This window comes from Tursiops truncatus, chromosome 12 (genome assembly GCF_011762595.2).
Source record: "Tursiops truncatus isolate mTurTru1 chromosome 12, mTurTru1.mat.Y, whole genome shotgun sequence".
NCBI classification, from domain to species: domain Eukaryota; kingdom Metazoa; phylum Chordata; class Mammalia; order Artiodactyla; family Delphinidae; genus Tursiops; species Tursiops truncatus.
The window spans coordinates 62,056,978-62,082,433 of NC_047045.1; the positions used below are offsets into that span (position 1 = coordinate 62,056,978).

The window sequence follows — 25,456 nt, forward strand, 5'->3', positions numbered from 1 at the left end:
ACACATTGTCAAAACATTCTCAGAGACTGTTCTAAGAAACCACCCTGATTCTGTGATAGTCCAAGTTTCCATAGCTTCTCTGTGGTAGAACTGGAACAAATGGCAAAAAGGACAGCATTTCTCAAAATTCTGTAATCCTGATTGTCTCTGATTGGATTCTGAGGAAGCAGAAAGGAAGGTGGTAACCATCAGGATCCGGGTACCTCTAGTGGTCCAGCAAGAATTTTAGATGTCCAGAAAACTCTCTAAAAATCTTCTCCAAGGGCTTCCCTGGTGGCGCAGTGGTTGAGAGTCCGCCTGCCGATGCAGGGGACACGGGTTCGTGCCCCGGTCCGGGAAGATCCCGCATGCCGCGGAGCGGCTGGGCCCGTGAGCCACGGCCGCTGAGCCTGCGCGTCCGGAGCCTGTGCTCCGCGACGGGAGAGGCCACAACAGTGAGAGGCCCACATAGCGCAAAAAAAAAAAAAAAGAAAAAAGAAAAAAAAACTTCTCCAAAAAGTTCATCCATTTTAATGACATTTTTAGCCTCAGAAGTTTATTTGGATACAAAATTAGCCTAATGTTTATTACACGTATGAAGATAATATTTTAGCACTAAATCTGATTTATACTAATGAGAGAAAATTGCTGTTAGTCTCAGGATAGATTATTTTGACTACTTTAAAAGATGTTTGAAGTTCTTTAATCATCTTGATAGCATCTCGTTCACTCAGAATGTTGTGTTATCCGGATCATGGAAACTGGGACTCAACTGCCCCTAGGAAAAGGGAGTAGACATTTACCTTCTTGTGCCCCATTGCATTGCAAATGCACTTTGTAGACAGTGAGTGCTCAATAAATAAATTAATTGGTAGGGGCCACTTAAAGTGCCAAGAGTTTTAACAGTCTCACAACCTGAGTTCTTAGTGATTTAATCTTTATACTTTGCTCTTCTGTTTAGAGAGGAAACCGAGGGAAAGGTGTGCTGCTTGAAGAAGCACTCGAGTTTAAAATCCTAGTTCCTAGCCATGTGCATTTGGACAGGTTAGCATTCTCTCTGGGACCCTATCTGCTTATCTGTAAAAGGTAGATAATGATACTTTCTCACAGAGCCACCATGGTGATTGACTATGATCACGTGTGAAAACACCAGCACAGGACATGTTCTGAGTGTGTAGCAAATGCCATTCCCTTCCTTCTACCTCTGCACGGTCCATCGACCCATCCTCCATGGTGTTAACAAAAGAGTTGTAATAAACAGTCAGGCAACGTGTTTTTTTTTTTTCCCTAAGTTACAGTAGAAGGATAAAATACATATATTTATTCATTCACGCATTCCTCAGCTCATCTACTGAACCTCTTAAACAACGCTCTCTGGGTCCCTAAATCTGCCAAGCATGGTATGAAGCAATGCAAAGAAATATAAGACAAAGAAATATAAGACATGATTCCTCCTTTGAGGAACTTACCGATTCTCCTCACTGTGGTCCATCTGCTTTCCAGCTTTGGAGAGAAAGGAGAAGTAGACCAAAGAGTTGGGGGAAAAAAAAAAAAGTAAAAACAAAAAGAAAAATTTGCTTTTGTTACATTCTTGAAAGTTGATTGATATGAAAAAATGAATTTGTAAAAAATAATTATAATAGAGCTAGTTATGCTGTATATAATGAAACAGAGAAAACTGTGGCATTCACTTCTGTTTGGGAGTCAAGGCAAAGTTAAACTCACCTTTGATTTGTGGAATGTACTCTGCAGTTTTCAGTGAAGTGAATAATATACTGCTGTTTAGCCCACTCTATTTTCCTAGCATTTGTTTGAATTGTTCTTGTCTGAGTTGACAGACATTTTCCAGGATGTAATTAGTTGATGTCATCCAATTCATAAACTCTTCCTTTTCAAGAAATGTTCCTATCATTGTGGTGAGTACTAGTATGTTCCTTTATACTCACTGGGTGTGTTGATATTGAAGTCAGGATGTGCCCAGAGTGATGGCTTCTGAAGTTCCCTTTACGCATTTTTGCTCTCTTTTGAGATTATCTTTTTCCCAGCTTTAAGTTTTATACAGATCAGGAACGAAGCCCATGTCTCTCTCAGGCGTATCTGATAGTAACCTGCTACTGAATAAGAAATATGCGGGGCTTCCCTGGTGGCGTAGTGGTTGGGAGTCCGCCTGCCGATGCAGGGGACACGGGTTCGTGCCCCAGTCCGGGAAGATCCCACATGCCGCGGAGCGGCTGGGCCCGTGAGCCATGGCCGCTGAGCCTGCGCATCCAGAGCCTGTGCTCCCCGCAGTGGGAGAGGCCACAGCAGTGAGAGGCCCGCGTACCGCAAAAAAAAAAAAAAAAAAAAAAGAAATATGTGGGCTTCTGTATTTGCCTGACTTGGGAGAAAAGGAGAAGAGATACTCCTTCGATTTGCTTCAAAATGTTGAAACGATGGCAGAGGCAAGAATGTTTCCCAGAACTCCCTCCTGCTCTGTCTACCATCCCTACAGTGTGGGAGGGAGCTTGACTCTGACAGATGTATGCAGGGAGGAATTTTTAGCCATTCTCACCTGTAGTTGTCTGTCACTGTTGGTAGCATGATTTTTTTTTTTTAACATCTTTATTGGAGTATAATTGCTTTACAATGGTGTGTTAGTTTCTGCTGTATAACAAAGTGAATCAGCTATACATATACATATATCCCCATATCTCCTCCCTCTTGCATCTCCCTCCCACCCTCCCTATCCCACCCCTCTAGGTGGTCACAAAGCACCGAGCTGATCTCCCTGTGGGTAGCATGATTTTTGAATATGGAGATGGGTTCTTTTTCATTGGGAAAGCCTCTTTATATCCCAAGCTTAGCATATATTTTTGTGAGAAAAAAGAAGACAGTCTGATAATTAAAACTATTTTTGGTGTTGAACCCTATTCTGGACCCCGGCATAATCCAAACTGATCCCTAAAGAACATTCATTCCCTAACAGGTTGCCCTTCCTTCCTTCCTTCCATTAGAATCCTTCCAGGAAGTCCCAACTGGCTGTACCCTGAGAGCCATGGGGGCTGAGGTATACACTTGGCACCATGCCATGCTCAAGGTCGCAACTGCCTGCAGTCCCAGTGGCATCTGTGGGGCACTCATCTCCTTGCCTTCTTCAGCTTTAGTCTCTTAGGCACCCATGCTCAGGCCCCTCGGTGTCTTGCCATGGGGTCTTTGAGCAAGGGCCGTCATATCTGATTCCTCACCTAACGGTCAGAGATCTACTTTCCCTTCTTCAGTTCAAAATAAACAAACAGCCAAGATGATAACATGTCAGAAATTACCTTTAGTGTCTCTGCTGCTCTTAAGTAAGTATAGGCATTAAAATAGAACATACCAACCAACAAAGCATTGGGTAAAAACAGTTATTCTCAAAGAAAACTTTTGATCATCAAGGACCCTTTTCTGTTTGTTAATGGATACTACAGTTTTGAAAGATTTCATCTGTAAAGAAAACTGCATACTACCTTAATTAAGTTTGACATCCTCCTTAGGTTTCTCTTCATATCACATAAATATATCCCCTTTTGCTATAGTAATAGACATGTTTTCTGTTTTTATTATTTAAGGATAAAAGTAACAATCTATCACAGCTTTAAGCAGCACAAGATGATAAACAGGGATTTGCTAACTAAGTTAATAATGTTCCAGCCAAATATGAAGAACTTTGACAATTTTGGGGGGCTGTGATGGCTTATTTTTGCAATTTAGCTTTTTTAAAGATATAAAAACTGCTCTAGGATTCCTTTCCTCCTCTGCAATTACTGTTCTTACTAAACCCCAGGTTTTTGAGCTTCTCAAGGTGGGGATCCCTGGTTAGAGTTTGTCAAAAATAGACTTAGACTTTTACTGTCCCATTTCTGGCAGCAGCTTCAGTTTCCAAGGGTTGATGCTCACAGCGGGGTCAAAAAGATACAAACATGATTCCCTGTGATCCTAATACAAGGGTTATCTATTGCATGAAGTGTGCCAGGATCCTTGCCCTACATAGACTGGGATGGAAAATGTAGGAGGAAAAAAAGGGTTAGGAAGAGAAGGACCTGAATTGGAAAAATGAGCAAAATTCAGCCTTCCCCCTATAGGTTTTTTCACTCGAAGAGCCATTCACAGAAATTTGGTATCCATGGAGATGAGTGCTGTACATGCTAAGGTTATGTATTCCCTGCAGATACAACAAGCTGGCTATCCAATCTGATGCGACATTTAGGAGTAGCAGAGGGAAAGTGTTTGAGAAAAGTGTTGAATAATTAACTGAGTACCTGTTACATGCAGGGAACCAGGATTTGCACAATGAAGGATACAAACTATACAACAAATGATGATAAATATGGACCATTTGTTTCTGTGTAGGAATCTTGGCTATCTTTAGCATTCTAGCTTTTCTTAAAGCCATAATACTACCTATGAAAACATGTGAAAATGTTCCTATCATAAATTTGCGTTTTATCTCCTGCTTTGGGAGAAAACAAAATGTTGTCATACGTAAGATGGAATGTCCCTGAGATTTATTTTATAATTGAGTGATAAACACGAAAGCAAGGATTCCCAGAAATTGAATAAGAAGATCATAACAGCCTCGCAGGCTGGTGACCAGAAATGGGGCAGAAGCGGGGGCAACGGGAAATAACTGAGAGAAGCAAGTGTTCTACAGCCTGACACTTTAATCAGGGTGAGAGAGCTGTCATGGCAAGAAGAAAAGAGTGTGTTCAGGGGAAGAGAGGGTAAGGAATAGTGGGAAACAAGAACCCATTCAAGGAAGTCAATGTAGGTTATGACCAGGAATGGGAAGTTCATGGAGATTTCAGTGGGAGTCAGGGGAGGAGGACCCCTGGGGATGATAGGAATTCCCTGGGCTGCAGTTCAGCCTGAACTCAATAGTAAATCAGCTAGAAAGTTTCTGTTAACTCTCAGTGCAACTGGGTGAGAGAGTTCTGGCATAGCCTTGGGGAATAAGCCTGGGAAAGAATGGAAAGCTTACCATTGTTCAAATTAGACTCAGGGAATGATATATATAGGATCAATTTTATAGCTTCTTAAGAAACGAGAAAGTTACAGCCCCCCCCCCCCCCCCCCCCCCCCCGCTTATTCATTGGTCAGCCATGCGTATGGTAGGGAGAAGGTGCGAAAATCAGTATTGATTTAAGATTGTGCAGCATAGAAAATGTGGGGATGGCTTGTGTCATGGCAGCCAGCAGACATGGGAGATAACGGGAAAAAAATGGACCACTCTAGAGAACAATTCACCCATATTTTCAATCTCTTGCTGAAACATGTCCCTAGCTACTTTTTAACCTGAGAATCAAGAATATTTTCCTATTGACAGATGTCTACCTCAATAAGTAAGGTGAAAGAGCCATTCTAGGCATTGAAAATGTTGTATGCATGTGTCTGTATGTTCACATAGTAAACACTGGAAATAGCTTTCATGTCACAAAATTAATTTTAATGTGATTTACTTGATGTAAACATTTTAAAATAAATTTTACATAATACATGAGTTATAGCCAACATGGCAGGATCCACACTGTACCCGGGCATCTCCACTTGCCGCTCTCTTCAGATAAATGTTCAAAATCACCACAGTGTGATTGTAAATCTAAAGAGGGAAGTCATCACACACCCCTGGGGTTTTTAACAGAGGGATTCTGTAGTATATGTGGTAGGGACTTAGCCATATCTAGGTAGATCTGATAATATTAAACGTTAGTCATCTCCTCAGTCATGAAGCTGCAAGATGTACACACTTGTTCTATTTCTTAAGTGATTGGTTAAAGCCAGTTAGTGACACTGAGTTAAGAGACCCGAGATGAATAAATTGGCCCCTCTAATACAAGGATCTATTCCTCAGGAAATATCTGGCTTGCTATCATTAGAATTATCTACGTCTCATTTTACTGTCTACACCCACATTATGCCAGTTCTGCATGTATTTCCATTGTTCTTCTGAGGTCCCCAAAATAAATGTAAAGGTGGAGTTTCCGGCTGCTAGCAACACTCCCTGAGACGTAACTTCTTATAGCTTTAGTTTAATGCTCAGTGGAATATTTGTTCCACTGCCCCTCCCCATCAAAACCTTTGTCCTCCTGTAAAATAAGAGCCCCATGCCTTGGCCACTCAATAAAGTATCCAGTTTCTTTTCCCTGGGTTCACATAATCTGGACTCCCAGCAGAGTTTAACTGCTCCTGCGTTACTGGATATGCTGTCGTAAGGACCTCCTTTTAGTCTCTTTGAATTACATCCTTTGACACACATTAATTCTCCACCTACTCTCGCTTGTTCATCAATTCAGTCATCAAAGAGAGCTACTTATTGATGGCCTCAGGTTCTGTACTAGGTGCCGGGAACATATAACATATCTAGTTAGACTTGGTTCAATGACCTCATAAAGCTTACTACCTAATGGCGGTATCTTACTGAATACTTAAGAAAGATGTGTATGTGCTTTCCTAAAATACAGATAAAGTGTTTTCCTGCTCACTGGAAGACTACTAAAAAACAATATGTGAGTTGAACTTTTCTTAGATGGAATTCAGATTTTAAATGCCTTATGCAAGCTTGCTATTTTAGAGAATCCTATAAGGTTAATAATCAAACTTTAGTTTTAAAATTTTTATTATGAATCTGAACTTTTGCAGTAATAATTATTCTTAATGTTGGTCACTTTTATAAATAGCTTAAAAAATTCCAGCATTTAAAAAAAATGCATAAAAGTAAACCTTTATAAATGGAATCTCTATTTTAAATGTTCCCAGGGTAATTGCGATTTAAAGGAATCCTGATGTGACAATGCAAAGAAAGTAATTAACCATGAACTTATTTTTAATGTTAGGACTTTAAAATTATAATTTCTGTATTACAGAAAGCAAAAATTTTAGCAATATAAAAATTTAATCGATAGGAAAAACAAAATGTAAATTATACATTTGCAAAAATACACATTGATACAATGAAAAGAAACACACAAGCTGCCCAATACAAAGGACCTTTACCTCTTGCGCTTGAGGAAACAACTTTCCCCAAAGTCTTTGCCATAGGACCTATGTTCTGCCATGTATCAGTCTGCTAGGGCTGCCATAACAAAATACCACGGACTGGGTGGCTTAAACAACAGCAATGTATTTCCTCACAGTTCTGGAGGCTAGAAGTTCAAAATCAAGATGTCAGCAGGGTTGGTTTTATTCTGAGGCGGCTTTTTTTGGCTGGTAGATGGATGTCTTTTCACATTGTCCCCTTTATACCTGTAAGTATCCTAATCTCCTCTGCTAATAAAGACACCTGATTTTAGATTGGGGCCCCATTTTTATGACCTCACTTTAACTTAATTACCTCTTTAAAGGCCCTAGCTCCAAATGCAGTCACATTCGTGAGGTGCTGGGGGTAGGGCTTCAACATCTGGATTTGGGGCCACAATTCAGCCCATAACATGTCTCTAGATTAGACAATTCCATTTCAAAAATAAATAGCCATAGAAGTCATGATGCAACCTTTCTTTTCTCCTATAAAAACTTCAGTGTTGAGTAGGTTATCAGGTAACTGCTACATTCACAATAGACACTTTCTGAAAATTGGTTGATGATGTGGTAACAGCTCCCACTATGGACAGCAGAGATAAGAGGAACGGAAAATGGACCCAAAATGGGTGGAAGATGAGTGGAAGAATTGGGCTCGAAAATGCTGCCAAGGAGCTGCCTTCAAGAAGGTGTGCTCACGGGCGGCTGGATGAAGGCGAGGACGGCAGAGCTGCAGAAAATGTCTCCTGATGCCTGCAGGCTGCGAAAGAGTCCAATTACACAGGAGGAAGTGTGTAATTGAAGCTAAATTGTAATTTACAAATTTGCCCTGGTGGGGAATGGTTAATGTTAAACATTAAATGGTAGAGTTTAGAAGTTCTTTACTTCTTGTTTTCCAGTCTTTCTATTTGATGTTTTTGCCATGGTTCTGAGCTGAATTAGCACTTTGGAGGCACAATCTCCAAAAACTGATTTAGGAAACAGTTTTGGTGAAAGGAGAGTAGTGGTAGAAGGAAAAGAGAAGATGATTTTAAATGCATAGGAGGAAATCTGGTAGTGGGGCAATATTTCTCTCTCGTCAAAATTTAAGTAATTCATTCTTAATGTATTTTGTTGTCGATGATATAAGCCCTGGCTCACAGTAGACGCCTAACTCAATAAATATTTGTAAATATTATTTACTTTATGCTTACCAATAGCTTTCCTGTAAAGAAGTAAAAATTCCATTTTCAAAGGCATTAAGATGTGCTCTTACTGCCCCACTATTGTATCACCAACAAGGAGAAGGATTCAGATTGGCACATAGGATTATAATGAAACAGAAAGGAGAGGTTGGTATGGAATATAGGTTCAGTTGACGGAAATGGCGAGTTGATAGATTTGGAAGGGTGGCGTGTGCCCAAAGGGTCAGGTCCAGGACACGAGGGTGAGGACCAGAGCCTGGGGGCTTTGTACCAGGAGAGATGGGCTGAGAGGCTGAGGGGCTGCCCTGGACCCCCTGAGGGTGTTAGGGGTTATACCCATCTTACCTTTCTAAAGTCTTAAAACATCTGAATTTTGAAACCCTGGCTGTTTTACCTTTCTCAAAGCACACATTTGGGGGGTTCTGTGATACAACTTTCTTTCTTCCCATCTTAAATTGCTACCTTTTACAGGCTTCTCTTCCTTTGCCTACCCCTTAAATATTGGTGCTCCTTTTTTCTCCCAGACCTTCTTTTCTGGTTTATAAATCTGAGAGTGATATATTAATCTATAATATTATATATTATATGTTTATTACAATGCATATTGTATATGTTTTATGTAGGTTGAAAATACCTTTAAATCTATCCCTTGTCTTTTAACTTTATTTTAATGTCTTGGATCATGCAGAAGACTTTAACTTTGCTGTAAGATACTTTATCAACTTTCTTTTTGGTCTTTGCTTTTTTGTCTTTTTGAAGAAGGTTTTCTCTACTTTGAGATCACATATATCCAGTCATATATTTTCCAACAACTTTATCATTTTGGTTTCTCAAGTCTTTACTAACTGTAGCTTATATATGTAAATGGATTTTAGAATAAATCTAAGTTTAACTTGTTTGGATGTTGTATTTTGCAAATGGCTGGCCTTGTCCCAACATCATTTACTAAGTAAATTCTTTCTCCACTCATTTAAAACACCATCTTTGTCATGTACTAAGTTTTGGTGTATACACTGATTCTCTTTCAGACTTTATTCTGTTCCATTGGTTTATTTTTCTATTTCTTTATGTCTACAGCAATGCCATAATGTTATAATTTTTATAGCCACTTAGTAGATATAAAAGGTGTTCTTCTGTTTCCCTCTTAGCAGATTTACATTTTTACACCTTGAAACACATTTTTCCTTAGATTCTGTAATGTCACATTCTCTTCTTTTTTTGCTCATGTTGCCACTTGGTCCATATTTTTATAGGCTTCTCTTCCTTTGTCTACTCTTTAAATATTGGGGTTCCTTTTCAGTTTTTCCCCAGACTCACACTAGGCACACTTGCTGAATGATCCCATTGACTCATATGGCTTCTCTCACCAATATCATGGTATGAAAGCTTCTAGCCTAGTTTTTCTGCTGAGTTTTATAACAACATATCCATCTTCACTTTGATGTTAAGTTTGAAACTGAACTTATTATCTTCCCTGCCAGCAAGTGGCACCCATTTGTCACTCCTGGAACTTGCCATCCTTGACAGTCTCATTCCTTATTCTCATCTCACAGTAAATCTTTCATCTTTTTACCTTCAATCCATCACCAAATCTTATTGATGACATTTCCTAACCAACTGTTAAATCTGCTCATATCTCTCCTTACACATCACTACCACCCTATGCCAAGCCACCATACTTTCTCTTCTGGTCTTCCTGTCTCCAGACTTCCTTCTTCCGGTCTCCACACAACTGTCAAACTAATATTTCAATAAACTAATACGTCAATACAGATTTGGTCATGTTCTTTGTTGTTTAAAACCCTCCCCTATATCCCCATTTCTCTTGGAACAAAGTCCAAATTTCTTAACACGATTAAAAGTCCCCATAGTGTCTTCACTACACTACAGCCAAACTGAGCTCGCTTTGGTCCCTAGAATGAACCATGCTCATCTTCACCTGTCTGTCTTTGTGTTATCGTCTCAGCGTGCAATATCTTTGCATCCCTGGTACCCCCTCTTTTTATTGGCATTTCTCCTACTCATCTCAAGTATCCCTCCTTTTTACCAGAGTACCTTTTACTTATCCTTTAGACCTCATCTCAGATGTCACTTTCCTCAGGGAGAAGTCTTTTTGATTTAAAAATCTGGTGTTGATTTCTCTCCTACATACTCTCAAATCACCCTGAACTTCCCCTCTCGCATTACATATTCCACCATATTGTAATCACCATGTCTGTATCCAGCATGAGGCCATTTTGCTAATAGTATTGATAATACACTAGTGCTATTTTAATTCGCTATTCACAAACCTTTAGTAATCCCTCATTCCTTAATCAGTAAAAGTCAGATTCCAGATTTAACTTTCTGTAATTCTTCACTAATCTACCATGTTGGGGTTACAATGTATTATTCTTTTCATGTTCCCATTATATTTAATGTACAGGTCAGTCCCTCAACATAATGTGTGTCTTCTTATCCGGGACACACATTATGTTGAGGGATGAAATCTCCAACATTATGCAAAGTCTTCCCATATTCCCCCAGGTAAAAGTAATCTCCCTTTTCTCTTTGTATTGTATTGTATTGTACTGAATTTCCATTGTATCTTTTCTACTTTAAGAGCACTTGTTGCATCTTTCCTCTTATCACTATGACATCACTATGAAAAAACATGTGTCTTCTTTTTGAAGCCAAGTATATACCTTTTAAAGTTAGAGATCACATCCTGTTGATCCCTGTTGACCCCAATAGTATCTTGAACATATAGCACTGGATTTTGCCAGTAATATATACTCAGTATTTCTAGAACAAATTTAACATCTATAAGGTCACTGAGAAATTTATCTTCCTAGAGATACAGCAAGAGAAGGATCATATTTTCTATTCTATTAATAGAGAAAATAGAGAGTTGAATTGTAAAGCAGAGAAAATGACTGAGAGTGGTCATTACTATGAGTCATAGGCTATTTAAGAAGGGGATTTGGGAAGAAAATGAAGAGGCTGAAATTAGGTAGGTCCTTTAAGATTATTTTTAAAACTAGTAAATTGGGGCCTTCCCTGGTGGCGCAGTGGTTGAGAGTCCTCCTGCCGATTCAGGGGACACGGGTTCGTGCCCGTGTCCGGGAGGATCCCACATGCCGCGGAGCGGCTGGGTCCGTGAGCCATGGCCGCTGAGCTTGCGCGTCCGGAGCCTGTGCTCCGCAGCGGAAGAGGCCACAACAGTGAGAGGCCCATGTACCGCAAAAAAAGAAACAAACAAACAAAAAACCTAATAAATTGTAGAAAATGTGGTCACTCCAAATCGTGTTTCAAAGAACATTCCAAAGTATGCTTTAAATATTGATGCCTGAGAAAACCGGTTAGTATTTTAAACACAGTAGTCTCAGATGAATATTACTGTGTTTGGTAAAAATGGTTAGATAGATATAGATATATCCTTAAAGTTTTCTTGAGCTGCAAGTGCTGTAGTATTTATATCAGGGAGAGAAGAGTCACCTCCAGGAAACATTGACACTGTATATTGAATCTGTTAGGACTCTTCCTGTTGTAAGTAACAGAAAGCCAACTGAAATGGCTGCAGGCAAAAAAGAGAATTCATTGACTCCCATGATTGACTGGGTTAGTCCACTCGGGTTGTATAACAAAGTATCATAGTCTAGGTATTTAACCATTGAAATTTATTCTCTCACACTTCTGGAGACTGGAAGTCCAAGACCAAAGTGCCAGCAGAGTTGATGTCTGGTGGAAGCTCTCTTCCTGGCTTGTAAACAGCTGCCTTTTGGCTATATCCTCACATGGTAGAGAGAGATAGAGTGCCGGTGTCTCTTCCTTCTCTTAAAAGGCACCAGACCTATTGGATTTAGGGTCCACCCTTACGACCTCATTTAACCTTAATTACCTCCTGATAGACCCTAACTCCAAATACTGTCACATTGGAGGTTAGGGCATAACTCTATGTTTTGGGTGGAGTGGGGACAGGGGAGACACAGTTCAGTCCATAGCACTGACTGTTGGAACTTGAATTCTGAGAGACCACTATCTTGGTTGTGCATCTACCTCTGTGGATACTCCTTTGTGGTTTCCGATCATCCTCAATTTCACAATATCTAAACATTGGGAGATCCCAGAGTTTAGACCTTGAATCTCTTCTCATTCCCTAAGTGATCTCATGCTCACCCATGGCATTCAATACATTTTATCTGCCCTTGGCTCTCCAGAATTATATCTAAATTGCCCACGTGGTCTTTCCATTGCGATGTCTCATGCATATTGTAAAGGTCACATGCTGTGTGGTATCATTTTAAGTCATGACAACTGAACTCAAATATGCCCTTACTGCTCTTGATCATTATATTACACTTCTTTGATAATTCCTGCACTTTACTCTCTGGATGACTACTTCACATATTGTCTCCTCAAACCTCCACCACTTCTCCTATCCTTTCTCTTAGTCAATGCTCCTAACTCTCATTCCATTGAGCAATTAGAAGTTACAGAGAACTTCCGTTCACAATCTTGTGATACCACCACAATGCACCCAGCACTAGCTCTATCATTTACTCTGCCTTCTCTTCTGTTTCTATGGATGAATCATCCATGCTGCTTTCTAAAGCCAGTCACTTTTAATTAGTGTTTCATCACTGCTGTAACAAATTAACACAAACTTAGTTCATGGATCTGTAGGTGGACCTGGCTAGGTACTCTGCTTAGAGTCTCACAAGGCTGAAAACAAGGTATCAGCTGGGCTGTGTTCCTTTCTCAAGGCTCTGGGGGAAAATCCATTTCCAAGTTCATTCACGTTGTTAGAAGAATGCGATTCCTTGCAGCTCTAGGACTAAGGTGACTGTTTCCTTGCTGGCTATCAGTGGGATGGCCTTTAGATTCTAGAGGCCTCTCTCTGGTCCTTGCACATGGGCCCTACATCTCAGAGACAGTTGTGGTGTGCTGAATATTTCTGATACTTGGAATTTCTCTAACTTACTCTGCTGCATCAATCTTCTGCTTCCAGCCAGAGTGAGTTCTCTGCTTTTAATGGTTCATGTGAAAGCAACTATACTCCAATAAAAATGATTCATGTGATGAGATTGAGCACACCCAGATAATCCAGAACAGTCTCCTTCTCTTAAGATCCATAACCTCAATTGTATCTTCAATTGTATCTTCAATTATACCTCAATTGTATCTTCAAATTCCCTTTTGCCATGTAATATAATATATTCAACTGATTCCAGGGACTAGAGTGTGGACATCTTTGGAGGGCCATTCTGCCTATCCCACACTCCACTTGTGCTCCAACAATTTCCCCCTCTTTTCTCTTCAACATTGTTTCTCTCACCTGGATTTTTTTGAACAGCACACAAAATGCTGATATTTCTCCTATATTAACAATGCTTCCTTAACTTCACTTTCCCTTCCAATTACTGCCCCATTTCTCTGTTCTCTTTGGAGAAAACCACCTTGAAAGAATAGTTTTCTATCTCCAATTGTTCTTCCATTCTCTCTTGATCTTTCACCCTTTCTAGCATATTGAACCTGATTTTGTCATGCGCACAAATGATTTTACACATTTTAAATTCAAGGGTCAATTTTCACTCTTCATCTAACTTTCATTTTGCAAAACTCATCATTGAAAATTTCATTTGGCTTCCAAGACATTACCCTTTTAGGTTTTTTCTTAACTCTTGGAGACTCCTTCTCAGTCTCCTTTACTGGGTCTTCCTCATGTTCCTGACTACTTAGACTACCTGAGGCTTTTCTATCTGTGCTCATTTCCTTGGTAATCATATCCAATCTCATGGCGTCAAATACCGTGAATATACAGCGACTTCCAAATTTATATCTGTAGTCTAAAACTGTCCCCTGAACTCTAAGCTTGTATATTCAACTACCTTTTCAATATATTCATGTAGCTATCTTATAGGCAAAGGTAACATGTTCACTGTCAGACGCCTCGTCTTCCCTACAAAGGCTGTTCTTCCCACTGTCTCTTGGTCAATGCCAGCTCCATTCTTCCATTTAATGGAACCCAACATTTTGGAAATGTTACTGGCTCCTCTCACTAGTCTACCTCCCTTAATACCTAGTGTCCAAGCCATTTAAAAAACCCTACTGTTTCTAACACCAAGATATAATCAGAAGCCAAACCCTTCTAGCCACTTCCACCAAAGCCATCCTGGTTGACACCACCATGACGTCTGGCTTGTTCTATTGCATTAAACCCTCCATCAGTTCCCCTTCCTCCAGTCTGACCTCCACACAGCTGCCACAGTGAGCCTGTTAAAATGCGAGTCAGATCACCTCCGTCCTCTGCTTAAAACCCTGCTTCTTTCAGAGTAAAAGCCAGTCTTTAGGATGACCAAGAAAGCCCTACATGATCTGCGCCCACTAGGCCTATTGCCATCTCCTGCTCACCTGCGACACCCCCCACCCCCGACTCAGAACACTTTCCCTACATCTTTCCTCATCAACTTCAAGTCTTGTTCAAATATCACCTTTGCAGTGAGACCTTCCCTAGATATTCAATTTAAAATTGCAAGCCCCCTTCTGACCAGTAACCCTTCCTTATCATAATTTTTTTCTCCACGATATTATCACTATTCAATATCCTATTATAGTCTGTCTCCCCTCAGAAGAATCTAGGGAATCTAGTTTCATGAGGCCAAGAGCTTTTTGGTTAATTTGTTTGTATTTTTCACTGCTTTATCCCCAGCACTTAGAACAGTGCCTGATACGGAGTAGGCAATCAATAAATATTTGCCTCTGTCGAACGAAGGTCCAAAACCACTCTTTTTTTTTTTTTTTCTAGTACTTGGGCCTCTCACTGTTGTGGCCTCTCCTGTTGCGGAGCGCAGGCTCCGGACGCGCAGGCTCAGTGGCCACGGCTCATGGGCCCAGCCACTCCGCGGCATGTGGGATCTTCCCAGACCGGGGCACAAACCCGTGTCCCCTGCATCGGCAGGCGGACTCTCAACCACTGCACCACCAGGGAAGCCCCAAAACCACTCTTTAGTTCACCTCAAAACCAGATTCTTCCCCTAGTCTCCCCCATGTCAGTAAGTGGCAACTCTATTCCAATTTGCTCAAGCCAGGATCCTGGGAATTATCCTTGATGCCTCTCTTTGTCTCACACCCCACATCTTGAAATCCTGCCAATTCTATGTGCACATACAGGCCACACACACACACACACACACACACACACACACACACACACACACACACACACACACACACACACACACACACACACACACACACACACACACACACACACACACACACACACACACACACACACACACACACACACACACACACACACACACACACACACACACACACACACACACACACACACACACACACACACCCCCTCCAGAATCTGGCCCTCTTACCTTCACTGCTTTCACCCAAATTCAAGCCATTATTGCAAATGGCCTCATTACTGGTCTCCCTGCCTCTACCCTGGCTCCCCTAGAGCCGTTTTCCACTCAGAAGAGAGAGGAAATCCCATAGAATTTATGTCAGATCCTAGGCTTTCCATAGCTCAACGCACTCTGATAGGTTTTCCATCTTGGAATAAATTCTAGTCCTTTACATGGCCTGTAAGATACTTCCTGATCTTGTCCCAGACACATCTCCCTGAACTCATTTCTTCCCTTTGCTCATTGTCTTCCAGCCGTTCTAGTTCCCCTTTTGTGTCTTGAATATGCCAAGCGTTCACCTGTCTCAGGCCTTTACACTGCTTCCCTACCTGGCATGCAGCGCCACAGGTGACCTGCTTCTTCACTGCATTCAGCCCTCTGCTCCCAGTTGCTTTAAAGGTGTGCTTCCTTGATCGTCATTCCTGAAACAGCACACACACACCTCCGTGCCCTTACTTTCCTTTATTTCAAAGCCCTTATGATCAACTGACATTATATATTTACTTCTTTTTATTGCCTGTCTTCCCTCTGCCCCCAAATGTAAACTCCTGTTTCAGTCACTGCTGTATCTTCAGCGTCAAAGGGGAACCCCAAGCACTACGGCTTGCTTAACCCTAGCATGTAGGATCGCAGGGAGGTATAAATACCTTCTTTCTCAAAGAATCAGCATTCGTATTTGGAAAAGGACTCACCTTTCTCGAATGTTGGGCTTACCCCAAAACATTTTCCGTGTCGAAAGCAACGGAAAAATTGGATTGATCAGTCTGGTTCACGTGCCCCTTATGGTTCTTTTGGAGGGGAGGGTCTTAGGGTGAAGGCTATGCAATCTCTAGATAGAGGAGGGAACGGTTCCGGAAGAAAAAAAAGAGGTTCTGTTAGCAGAATGGGGCGGGGGGAGAAGGGAGAGGATATGGAGAAGGCAGAAACAACAGATGGCCACCGCCGAGATTTTCCAGAGTGGGAAGAGAAATACAGAGATGAGCTGGGGGCCCTGGTAGGGGAAATAGCCCTGAACAACTGTACCTTCGCACACTTTGGGAGAGAACGTGCTGAAGCCCCAGGCATGCCTGTGTGGCCCTGCTTCTTGAATGACTCTCTGTGGGGAGTTGCAGGCGGGATCTCTCTGGCATGAATAATCCTGACGCTTCACCACAGAAGCTGGAGGAAAGAGAGGAAAGCAGGGACCAGCAGCATCAACATGATTTCTGTTTTTCACTGCACGTAATATTGTTCACCAGCTCGTTTGCTCAGGTCTCCCTCCACAGCCCTCAAGATTAACAACTCATTTTTAGGTAAGGGTAAAAGCGAAATAGTTCAAACACAAGCAACAGCTGGGAAGTGGGCAGAAGTACATACACTCACATTGGAGAAAAATATAAATCTTGCTGCTATCTTTTAGCTCAGTGTTTCTTGTCTATTTTGTTTTTTTTGATACACCTCACCACAAGGTAGTTTCAATTGTTAAAATTTTTTCCTGAAAACAGAAAATGTCTCTTGGGCTCTCCCGAGAGCGGGGTGCCCAGGCACACACACATTCTTCCCATAGCACAGCACTTTAAAATTAATAGCACATGCAGAGGAAAACTAAACCCTTTGACGTCACTCTTGAAATGAGGAAACAGACACAGAAAAGGCTCCACTCCAGTAAGCTGCCAGAGTTGAAGCCGATTGGTCTCCGCTTTTCCTTGCCTGTGGCAACTGACAGCACCTCCCAGCCTAGCAGGCCGGCTGCCTGCTCCCCCAGCCAGTCGGTGGGTCTGGGCACTGCAGCAGGCTCGGCTCCATCCCAGCACTTACTTGCCTGGGAGAAAGAAACGTGTTATACTCACCCAGAGAGAATTTCTTTCTACCTTCCTTCCTCCCCGATCTCTCTGTGTGCTTTTGTGTTACCTTTTTTTTTTTTTTTTAATTATATTCCTAATCCTGGATGAAGTTGCTGGATTCCGCAGCACAAGTCTTCATGAACAAGCAGCACCGCTCAGAGATTTCACGGCATTCAAAGGTCACAGAACTGCCACTATGGTTAAATGTCTTGTTTAATGGTTGAGGTAGGTACAAGAGATTTCAGCGGCAACATTTTTCTTGAGAGAACAGAGTCACAGAGCGATGGCAGGAGTTTTATTTTAAATGAACCTGTATGTATATATTTTTTGGTCTGTGATTGTTACTACAGCAACCAGCTTTTGAATTTCCTTCCTTTTTCTAGGCGAACTGACTAAACATTATCACTTACCCTGAATTAACTGTTTCATTCCAAGCAGCCTAATGAGATACTCTGGCCTTTTCGCTGCACTTTGAGCCCCTCCTGAGGAGGGTTGCTTTTTTTCCTTTGGCTTCTTTTTTAATGAATGCAATATTTCTTCTCCAATGTAAATCTTAGAGTTGAGTCAATTTTTCTTTTTGGTGGGACAGGACAGGAAAATATTGGGGGTTGCAGAACAGAGAAAAAGAAAATCCTTTTTTCTCTTGAGTTTGTCATGTTGGTTGATAGAAGATGAAGAAATTAGTAGGAAGAGAGGAGGAAGCTAATAATGAGATTGAAGGTAGAAAAACCTATACGAGGTGTGTCAGAAAAATGAACTCTTGAGGAAAATGCACTTTATCATTTTGTTGCATTTTTTTTTAAATGTTCTGGATTTAGAAGTCAACAGGGAGATGCAGGTACTGAGTTACATGACCAATGATTTAGATCTCATTATTTATAAAGGAGAATAAAACTTCTTTATTAGCACTGCAAATTTGCTAATTATCTTTTCCTACAATAGTTGAAAGCAGAGTGAGATATTTAATTAGGCACTTGAGTGATTGAGCCTGGGGACTAATTAATCTTCTATAGATTCTGTTCTTCATGTGTTCAGCCAGCATGACTATTAAAATGTTACAGTAAACCTCTTTGCCCCTGAAGGCAGGCATATGCATTTATATACAGTAAACCCCTAAACGTTGCCAGGGTGGGAAGCAGGGCAATTAAACCCAGGGCTAATATTGTTTTCAGTGACACATTATTATTATGGGTTGAGGGGGACCCCTGCTAAAAATCATTCCTATCTAGAGTCAGTTATTGTAGGAGCAATTCAAGTAATATATGGTTCACATGGATTTCCTTATTACCCTTCTCAAAGTTATAAAATAGCAAGTAAGACAGGGTTGTTTGAAACCCTTACTGTTTCCAGAATTGCTTGATTTTTTTCCCAAAGGTTTCTATTCTCAACGTTAAGAGAAATTTTTAAAACTGGGTCATGTTAGCAGTAAGATTAATAACCAAGTGTAAAACACATAGTGAATTTCAAAGAATTAATGAAATTAACTTCATAAGAGTGTAATGTACCAAGTTAAGAACTGCAAAAATATTAGGTCTGAAATGCAGAGGATGTGCTGTGAATGGACAATTGCTTTTCTGCAGCGCCTAGTGGGAAAACAAGGACTTTGTGTGTTGCAAATGCCTAACTGCAGCTCCTCCATTTCCTCTGCTTTATCTTTTATTACTGGCTGGTGAAACAAAGACGGGTGTCAGTAGTAACGTCTTGATTGACATTTTCTCTAATAAAATGAAGTCGCTTTTTGTCTGAAGTAGAAGCCCAGAGTTGACGAGTTGCAACTCCAAAGTCTGTATCCTCTTTATAAGGGTTTTTACCTGACACTGTAAGCTGTATGATTTCAGAGTGTACTCAGTTGACCATGAGACAAAATCAGTGGTGACTATATGTCAGCCAATTAGCTGGGAGAAACTCTGTTTTGAATCAAGTTACTTAGGGCAAGGGTGGAAAAATCCAAGATGTGTCAGTAGCAGACACCAACTTTGGGAAATTAATTGCACCAGTACATCTTGTAAGGCCTTTCACGATGTTCAGCACAAAATTACTCATTGTCAGTTCTCAATAAATACCTAGTTAAAATGTTCGCTGAGAATTTACTACCCTTCATATATTGTAAATTATTTAAATAAATTTCAAATATGGCATTTTCAACTGTCTTTGAAAAAAGCTTTTGTGTTAGTCCAACCTAAAGTATAATCTATGTAGGAGGGCATTGCAAACATTGACTGGTGTTCTTTTCAGCCAGAGAACCTTGTTACCCCAAACAGATGCAAAAGTAAAATGACCAAGTTTCCTCAAAGTGAGCATGTACCACATGGAAATGCCTCTGCCTAGTAATTAATCTTCCAAAGTTGAATTTGTTGTTAAGCAGGCTCAAATCACAGGGGAAGCTGCTTGTTGACTGACAGAACATAGTGCTGGAAGGAATTTATTAAGCAGTAAACTAATCCCAAGCAAGACTAAAAGGGCCTCATTATATTAAAATGAAGTGTCAAAATTAAGAATCAGAATAGACTTTAGAACATCTAAATGTAGAAGCTAACAGGTATTCTAAGTGGTTCAACTTACCTTGACTTTTGGGGGGTAACTCTTTGAAGGACCCTCAATGTTCAGAACTTTTTACCCAAAGACTCCATCATGCCATGGATTCAGCTTATATATCCCAGAGAATTCACAGACAAGTAGGAATCTCTCTTCTAGGAGGCAAGTCTAGCTAAAGAAGAAGAGATTTGGCATTTGGAAACGAGATGAGACCCTCTCTCTCAGCGCCGCCCCGTGGTGGCATCCCCATTCCTCCTCAGAGCTTCCCCTTGGGCATCCTCACTTCTCCTGAGAATGTGTCTTGGGGAGCACGCCCATCCCTCTTGTGGGAGGAAGCCTTGGGGTGCTTTACAGGCATCAGCGCCATCGGCTTTACAAGCATCCTAGGTGGCTTTGTCAACATGCTAACTTTGATTCCTGAGGTGATGCATACTTGGTATATTAGCAATCTTTAAAGTGGTCAATATGGAAATTTGGGGGATAGAAGGGATAAAGGGATGTAGAAACCCAAACTGACAATATCTACTACGTTCCAGGCATTGTTAGAGATTTGAACAAAGAGTACAACAAAATGCGTCAAAGTTCTAGTGTATAATCAATGTAGTTATACTTTCCCAAGAATCGCTTAGGTATCTACATGATTTAATTTGTACGTAGAAAGTGATTGCATGGAGCACACTAAAAAGAGCAGTAGATAGAGGCAGGGGACCAGTGGGCACCCTTATTCAGGATCTAACTAGTGGGATGACTCTGAGCCACTTGCTCACTCTTGATCTCAGTTTCATCACCTGTAAATGAAACTGGTTGTATTGGGTTATTTCTAACAATCCTTTTTTAGATGAAACTTTTTACAGTATTCTTATTTGGAGTTTTTATTTTAAATTCCATTTGTATATAAAAATGTAAGTGTTAAACCTTTATTAAAAAAAAATTACTGTGTGCTTTCAACATGTCAAGGGCTATGTCTACTGAGGCAAAGTGAATAAAAAGACAGATAAGCAATGATTCCCACCTTCAGGAAACTTACATTCTGGTTGAACTTAAACAAAGAGTGGAGCCTGGGCAGAGAAATGGAGGAACAGAGAGAATTTGGAAGGGAGGTGGTGATGAAGAAAAACAAAAGAGGTGGCTTTATGCAACTGAATTCAAGAAAAAAATCTAAATTTTCCATCTATATAGATATTTACGCCTATTATTGTAGTCTTTAATATGACCAACGGAAGCATTGTCATTCTTTTGAAATGATATATTTGTAATGGTGTCCTTAAAAAATATAATGTGAAAGGAAGCCAAAGTTTTCCCTTTTGTTGATTAAGCTACTGTATAGGTTTGAAATGGTGAATTAAATCAGTGCACTGATATCTTCTCCATCATCACTTGGACTTGGAACCCCTAGGAGTTCCAGAAAGCAGGAGTCCTTTGAGAACTTCGACAACAGCCCCAGGTTCCAGTAGCCATTTGGTGCAAGCAAGGAGGGTTCCCAGGCTGTGATGGGCTTGACCACTGATGCCTTGTAGTGTCGCAGGAATGTTCTTGGTGGCAGGAAACCTCCCAAAGTGGCTCAGAACTTTCAGAGAAGACCTGTGTGAGTTAAGGCAAATTTCTTAAACTTTGGAGGCCCTAACTGCCTCCTCTTTAAAATGAGGCTTTTGGAATACTTCTGGGATGCCTTTTTCCTTTCCAGATTCTGAACTTCACCCTGACAAGATTAATGTTGACTAGTTAGCATTAATTTCTTTTTATTCTCCCACCTCTCCCATCCTTTATTTCTACCATTTCCCTTAAAAGTTTGCCTTTACTCAGTTATCCAAATTTATGCAATTTCACCTCCAAAATACCCTCATTGCTAAGGAAAACCAAAAACAAGTCCCTGGGTTTTGGAGAATTTCTCCGCAGGAGGACTATTGCTCCCCAGGGAAGACCACCTGTCCTCGCCCCCTTTCTCTCCTCTGAGGCTGATGTGCTGCTCTGTGGCTGTAGCTCCCCTTCAGACAGTAAAGGGATGTGCTTTGTGTTCACTGTAGCTGGAGACTTTAATGTGACAAGTGTCTTTTTCCTAAGTGCCAATCATTGTCCTAGATTTTCTGTGCTATCTCACTTTAATATCTCTTCCGCTCCAATTCTGGTTTCTTTAGGGAATAACTGAAAACTTGATAATAACTAACTTGGAGGAATCCTCAGAAGAAAGATGTTTTTGGTTTGGTTGTCCATTGAGTATCTGCTCTGAGACCTGGGGCCTATGGTACAAGGTGGCTGCCTCATCCTGCTGGTGGAATTTGATGCAATTGATCTACTCTAATCCAGGCACTGGTTGGATCCTACTTGGGTCAGAGCATTCCTCTGGCATCTCCTCTCGGTATGGTTTACAGATAACGTCTCAAGCTTGGAGAATAGGGGACAGGGTTTGTAGTTTTGGATAAACCTAAAAATAACATGACACAAAACACACATAAGTCTATTAAGCAATATATAATTCTTAATATATTAGTGTATAAATACCCCAGTATTGAAAATCAAAACCCTTTCATGAATGCTTTATAAATTTATTTGCATACAGTATAGAAGTATGAAAATAATAGCCTTAGTCAATATACCAGTAAAGAAAGTTTATGTCATACATACCCCCTCCATCCTTCACGCTCCCTTCACCCTTCCTTTCTTCCTTCCTTCCTGCCTCCCTTTCTTCCCTTTCTTGCATTTGTAAGGAGAAGATGGAAAAAATTAAGATTGGTAATGAGATTTTGATGGAGTTTCCTTTTGTAAAATTTGAAGTAATGTTTGTTTTAGTTTTTCTTTTCTAATTGTTGGTGAATATGTGCAAAATTTTTCATTAAAATTCCTGCTCAGATTCTTGTCTTATTAATACCTTTTTATGTTTTACATTCGTATTTAACATGTAAATAAATATATAAGGTATCCATTCTACATGATGAAAATCATCATTACCTTCTCACTGCTTCAGACATACAAAAAAGGATTCAGTTCAAAACAGGAGTTTGTACATAATTTAAATATACTGAAGGATATTTAAGAGTTTTGAGTTTTAAAAAACATTCTTCTTTTCCCCTGGGATGGGAGGTCGGGTCCAGGGTTAGTCTGGGGTGAGAGGTATTTCCATGGGTTCAGGTGTAGACATAAGGAGGTTAACATATACCTGAATTGGTCAAAATTTGATATCTAAAATAAAGATACTAAATTTTCAATGTTTTACATATTCTTTGACCCTAGTAAATCTTAGTCTAAGAACATATCAAATTATGTTTATTTTTGCCTTTTTTGTAATATAAAAACTCAGAAACTACCTAAACTAATAATAGGCGAGTTGTTGAGTACCTTATTTTGAATCCATACAATAAAATGCTATATAGTTACTTAAAAGAATAAGCTAGATCTACATGCACAGTCTGGAATGATTTTCAAGATGTGTTAAGTGAAAAAAAGCTGCATTAACATTTGTATAACTACATATACACATTCACACACACTGATGGAAAATTTCTAGAAATTCAAATAAAAAACTTAGCAGTGGAAGCCTCTGGCAGGAGAACTTTGAGCATGGGATGGGGACGACTATCTGTTCAGGTATATACTTTAGAATTGTTCAGCTTTTCTCCTCATAAGTTTATTACATACACAGTGGAAAAATTATGTATATTTATTTATTACTGCGTGATATTTAAATTAAAGTTGAGAGGAAAATTAGAAAGTAAAAGAAGAAAGAGTTCTGTTTTTTAATTGCTTCATTAGCTTCTTCCTTCAATCATATTGAATTTCTCCCGTGTGCCTTTAACACAGGTAGGGAGGCCATCGTGCCCCGGAAGAAAGAGTCCAGGAAGTGAGGAGATAGATAGCCCAGGTCTCCTGCGTGAGTAACTTTGGGCCAATCATCTCTCAGGGCACCAGTTTCCTCATGTACAAAAGGAGAGGCTTAGTCAAGCTCAAAGTTCCTTCCAGCTTTCATAGACGTTTCAAAGTTTTCATAAGAAAACTTTTTGGCCCGTTGCCTGCCCAACTATTTGAGACCTTTCTCCATAAACTAAATGTACATATTTGACTATGTATTTTATTGCTTTGAACACTTTAACTAAATTTTCTCTTTTAGAATTGGTCAATTTGGTTTAATTTTTCAAATTAATTAAATATGCACAATTTATATTTATTCAAATAGTGTTTAAGGAAACCACACATCATGGACTTTTAAAATTAAAAGTATGCTATAATACCATTTATTCATAAAACAGTAGAAAACACTGTTTGTATTAAGATGTGTAGTTTGTGCAGTAATACAAGCAACTAATGCTTCAGTTTCAATATGATTTATACCTTTCTTGGTTTTTCAGGAGAAACAAAAAAAAGACTTTCATTTCCCTTTCCCATTATGCCACTTGCCAACTGTGTCCAGCCAGATGAAAGAACTCAGTCATTCACAAAAGTGTAGCTGTATTCTCGTAAAAGGAGATGCTGCAGTAATACAGAGGTCTAAAGAATGCCTTGATTTAGAAAAGGTCATTAAATTTAAGGAAAAAGTTGTTTTCCATGTGATAGAAATATAGTATATTTCCATGTCTTTCAGACTAGTCTTCTTGCTTTTTCAATGAAATGAAAACAATTTTAATTTGGTTTTTAGTTTGATTTGGAAAATATAAGTATTAGTTATTTTAATTATTTAGTAATTTTTATTTTCTATTTTTCTAGACTTTTATTGTGTTTGGAGTAAAGAACAATCTTTAAGTTAAAACAAAAGGGATAAACACAAAACAGATCGGAATTTGTATGATAGCAGTTTTTTTTTTTAAACAATCTTATTGAGGCATAATTGACACACAATTGACTGCACATATTTGAAGTGTACAATTAGATAAGTTTGATACTCTTGTGAAACCATCACCACATTCAAGATAATTAACATATCCATCATCCCCCAATTTTTTCCTGTGCCTTTGTAGTCCCTCCCTCTACCCCTCTCTCCATTCTGAAATAACCACTTATCTGCTTTTAATGTATGATAGGAGTTTTGAATGACATTCTAAATTTTTCTCTACAAATCCTTTCTAATTTTTTTAAAAAATTATTAATCATTTAAAAATAATCCAATGGCTAATAATAAAGTAATTGAAAAATACTATCTTCTTTTTCATTAATATGTTGCCCCTGAGTGTCTCTGTGAGTGCATGAGAGAGACAGAGGGCAAACCCTTCTCAAACTTGAAGACAAATGTATGTAAAAACTATATACTGCTGTGGCCTCTCCCGCCGCGGAGCACAGGCTCCGGCCGCGCAGGCCCAGCAGCCATGGCTCACAGGACCAGCCTCTCCGTGGCATGTGGGATCCTCCCGCACCGGGGCACAAACCCGTGTCCCCTGCATCGGCAGGCGGACTCTCAACCACTGCGCCACCAGGGAAGCCCTATAAAAACTTTGAATGGTATTTGTGTCAAAAACAGTCAGTTGGAGAATATAGCCTACTTAAAATATGTCTCCTTTAACGTAAATCTTTTTAA

General features: G+C 40.0%; 1 protein-coding gene across 6 annotated transcripts in view; it reads left to right on the forward strand.

Moving 5' to 3' along the window:
• Positions 1–25,456, forward strand: part of PDE7B (phosphodiesterase 7B) — a 475,975-nt gene that overhangs the window by 121,810 nt on the left and 328,709 nt on the right. Inside the window, exon 1 of one of the 6 annotated variants that reach the window (XM_073789632.1) lies at positions 17,041–17,646. The exons of the other annotated variants lie outside the window; for them this stretch is intronic. Coding sequence (XP_073645733.1) covers positions 17,626–17,646 — 21 coding nt within the window. The 5' untranslated portion in view covers positions 17,041–17,625. Of the gene's footprint in view, positions 1–17,040; positions 17,647–25,456 lie in introns of those variants that run through there. 6 annotated transcript variants of the gene reach the window in all.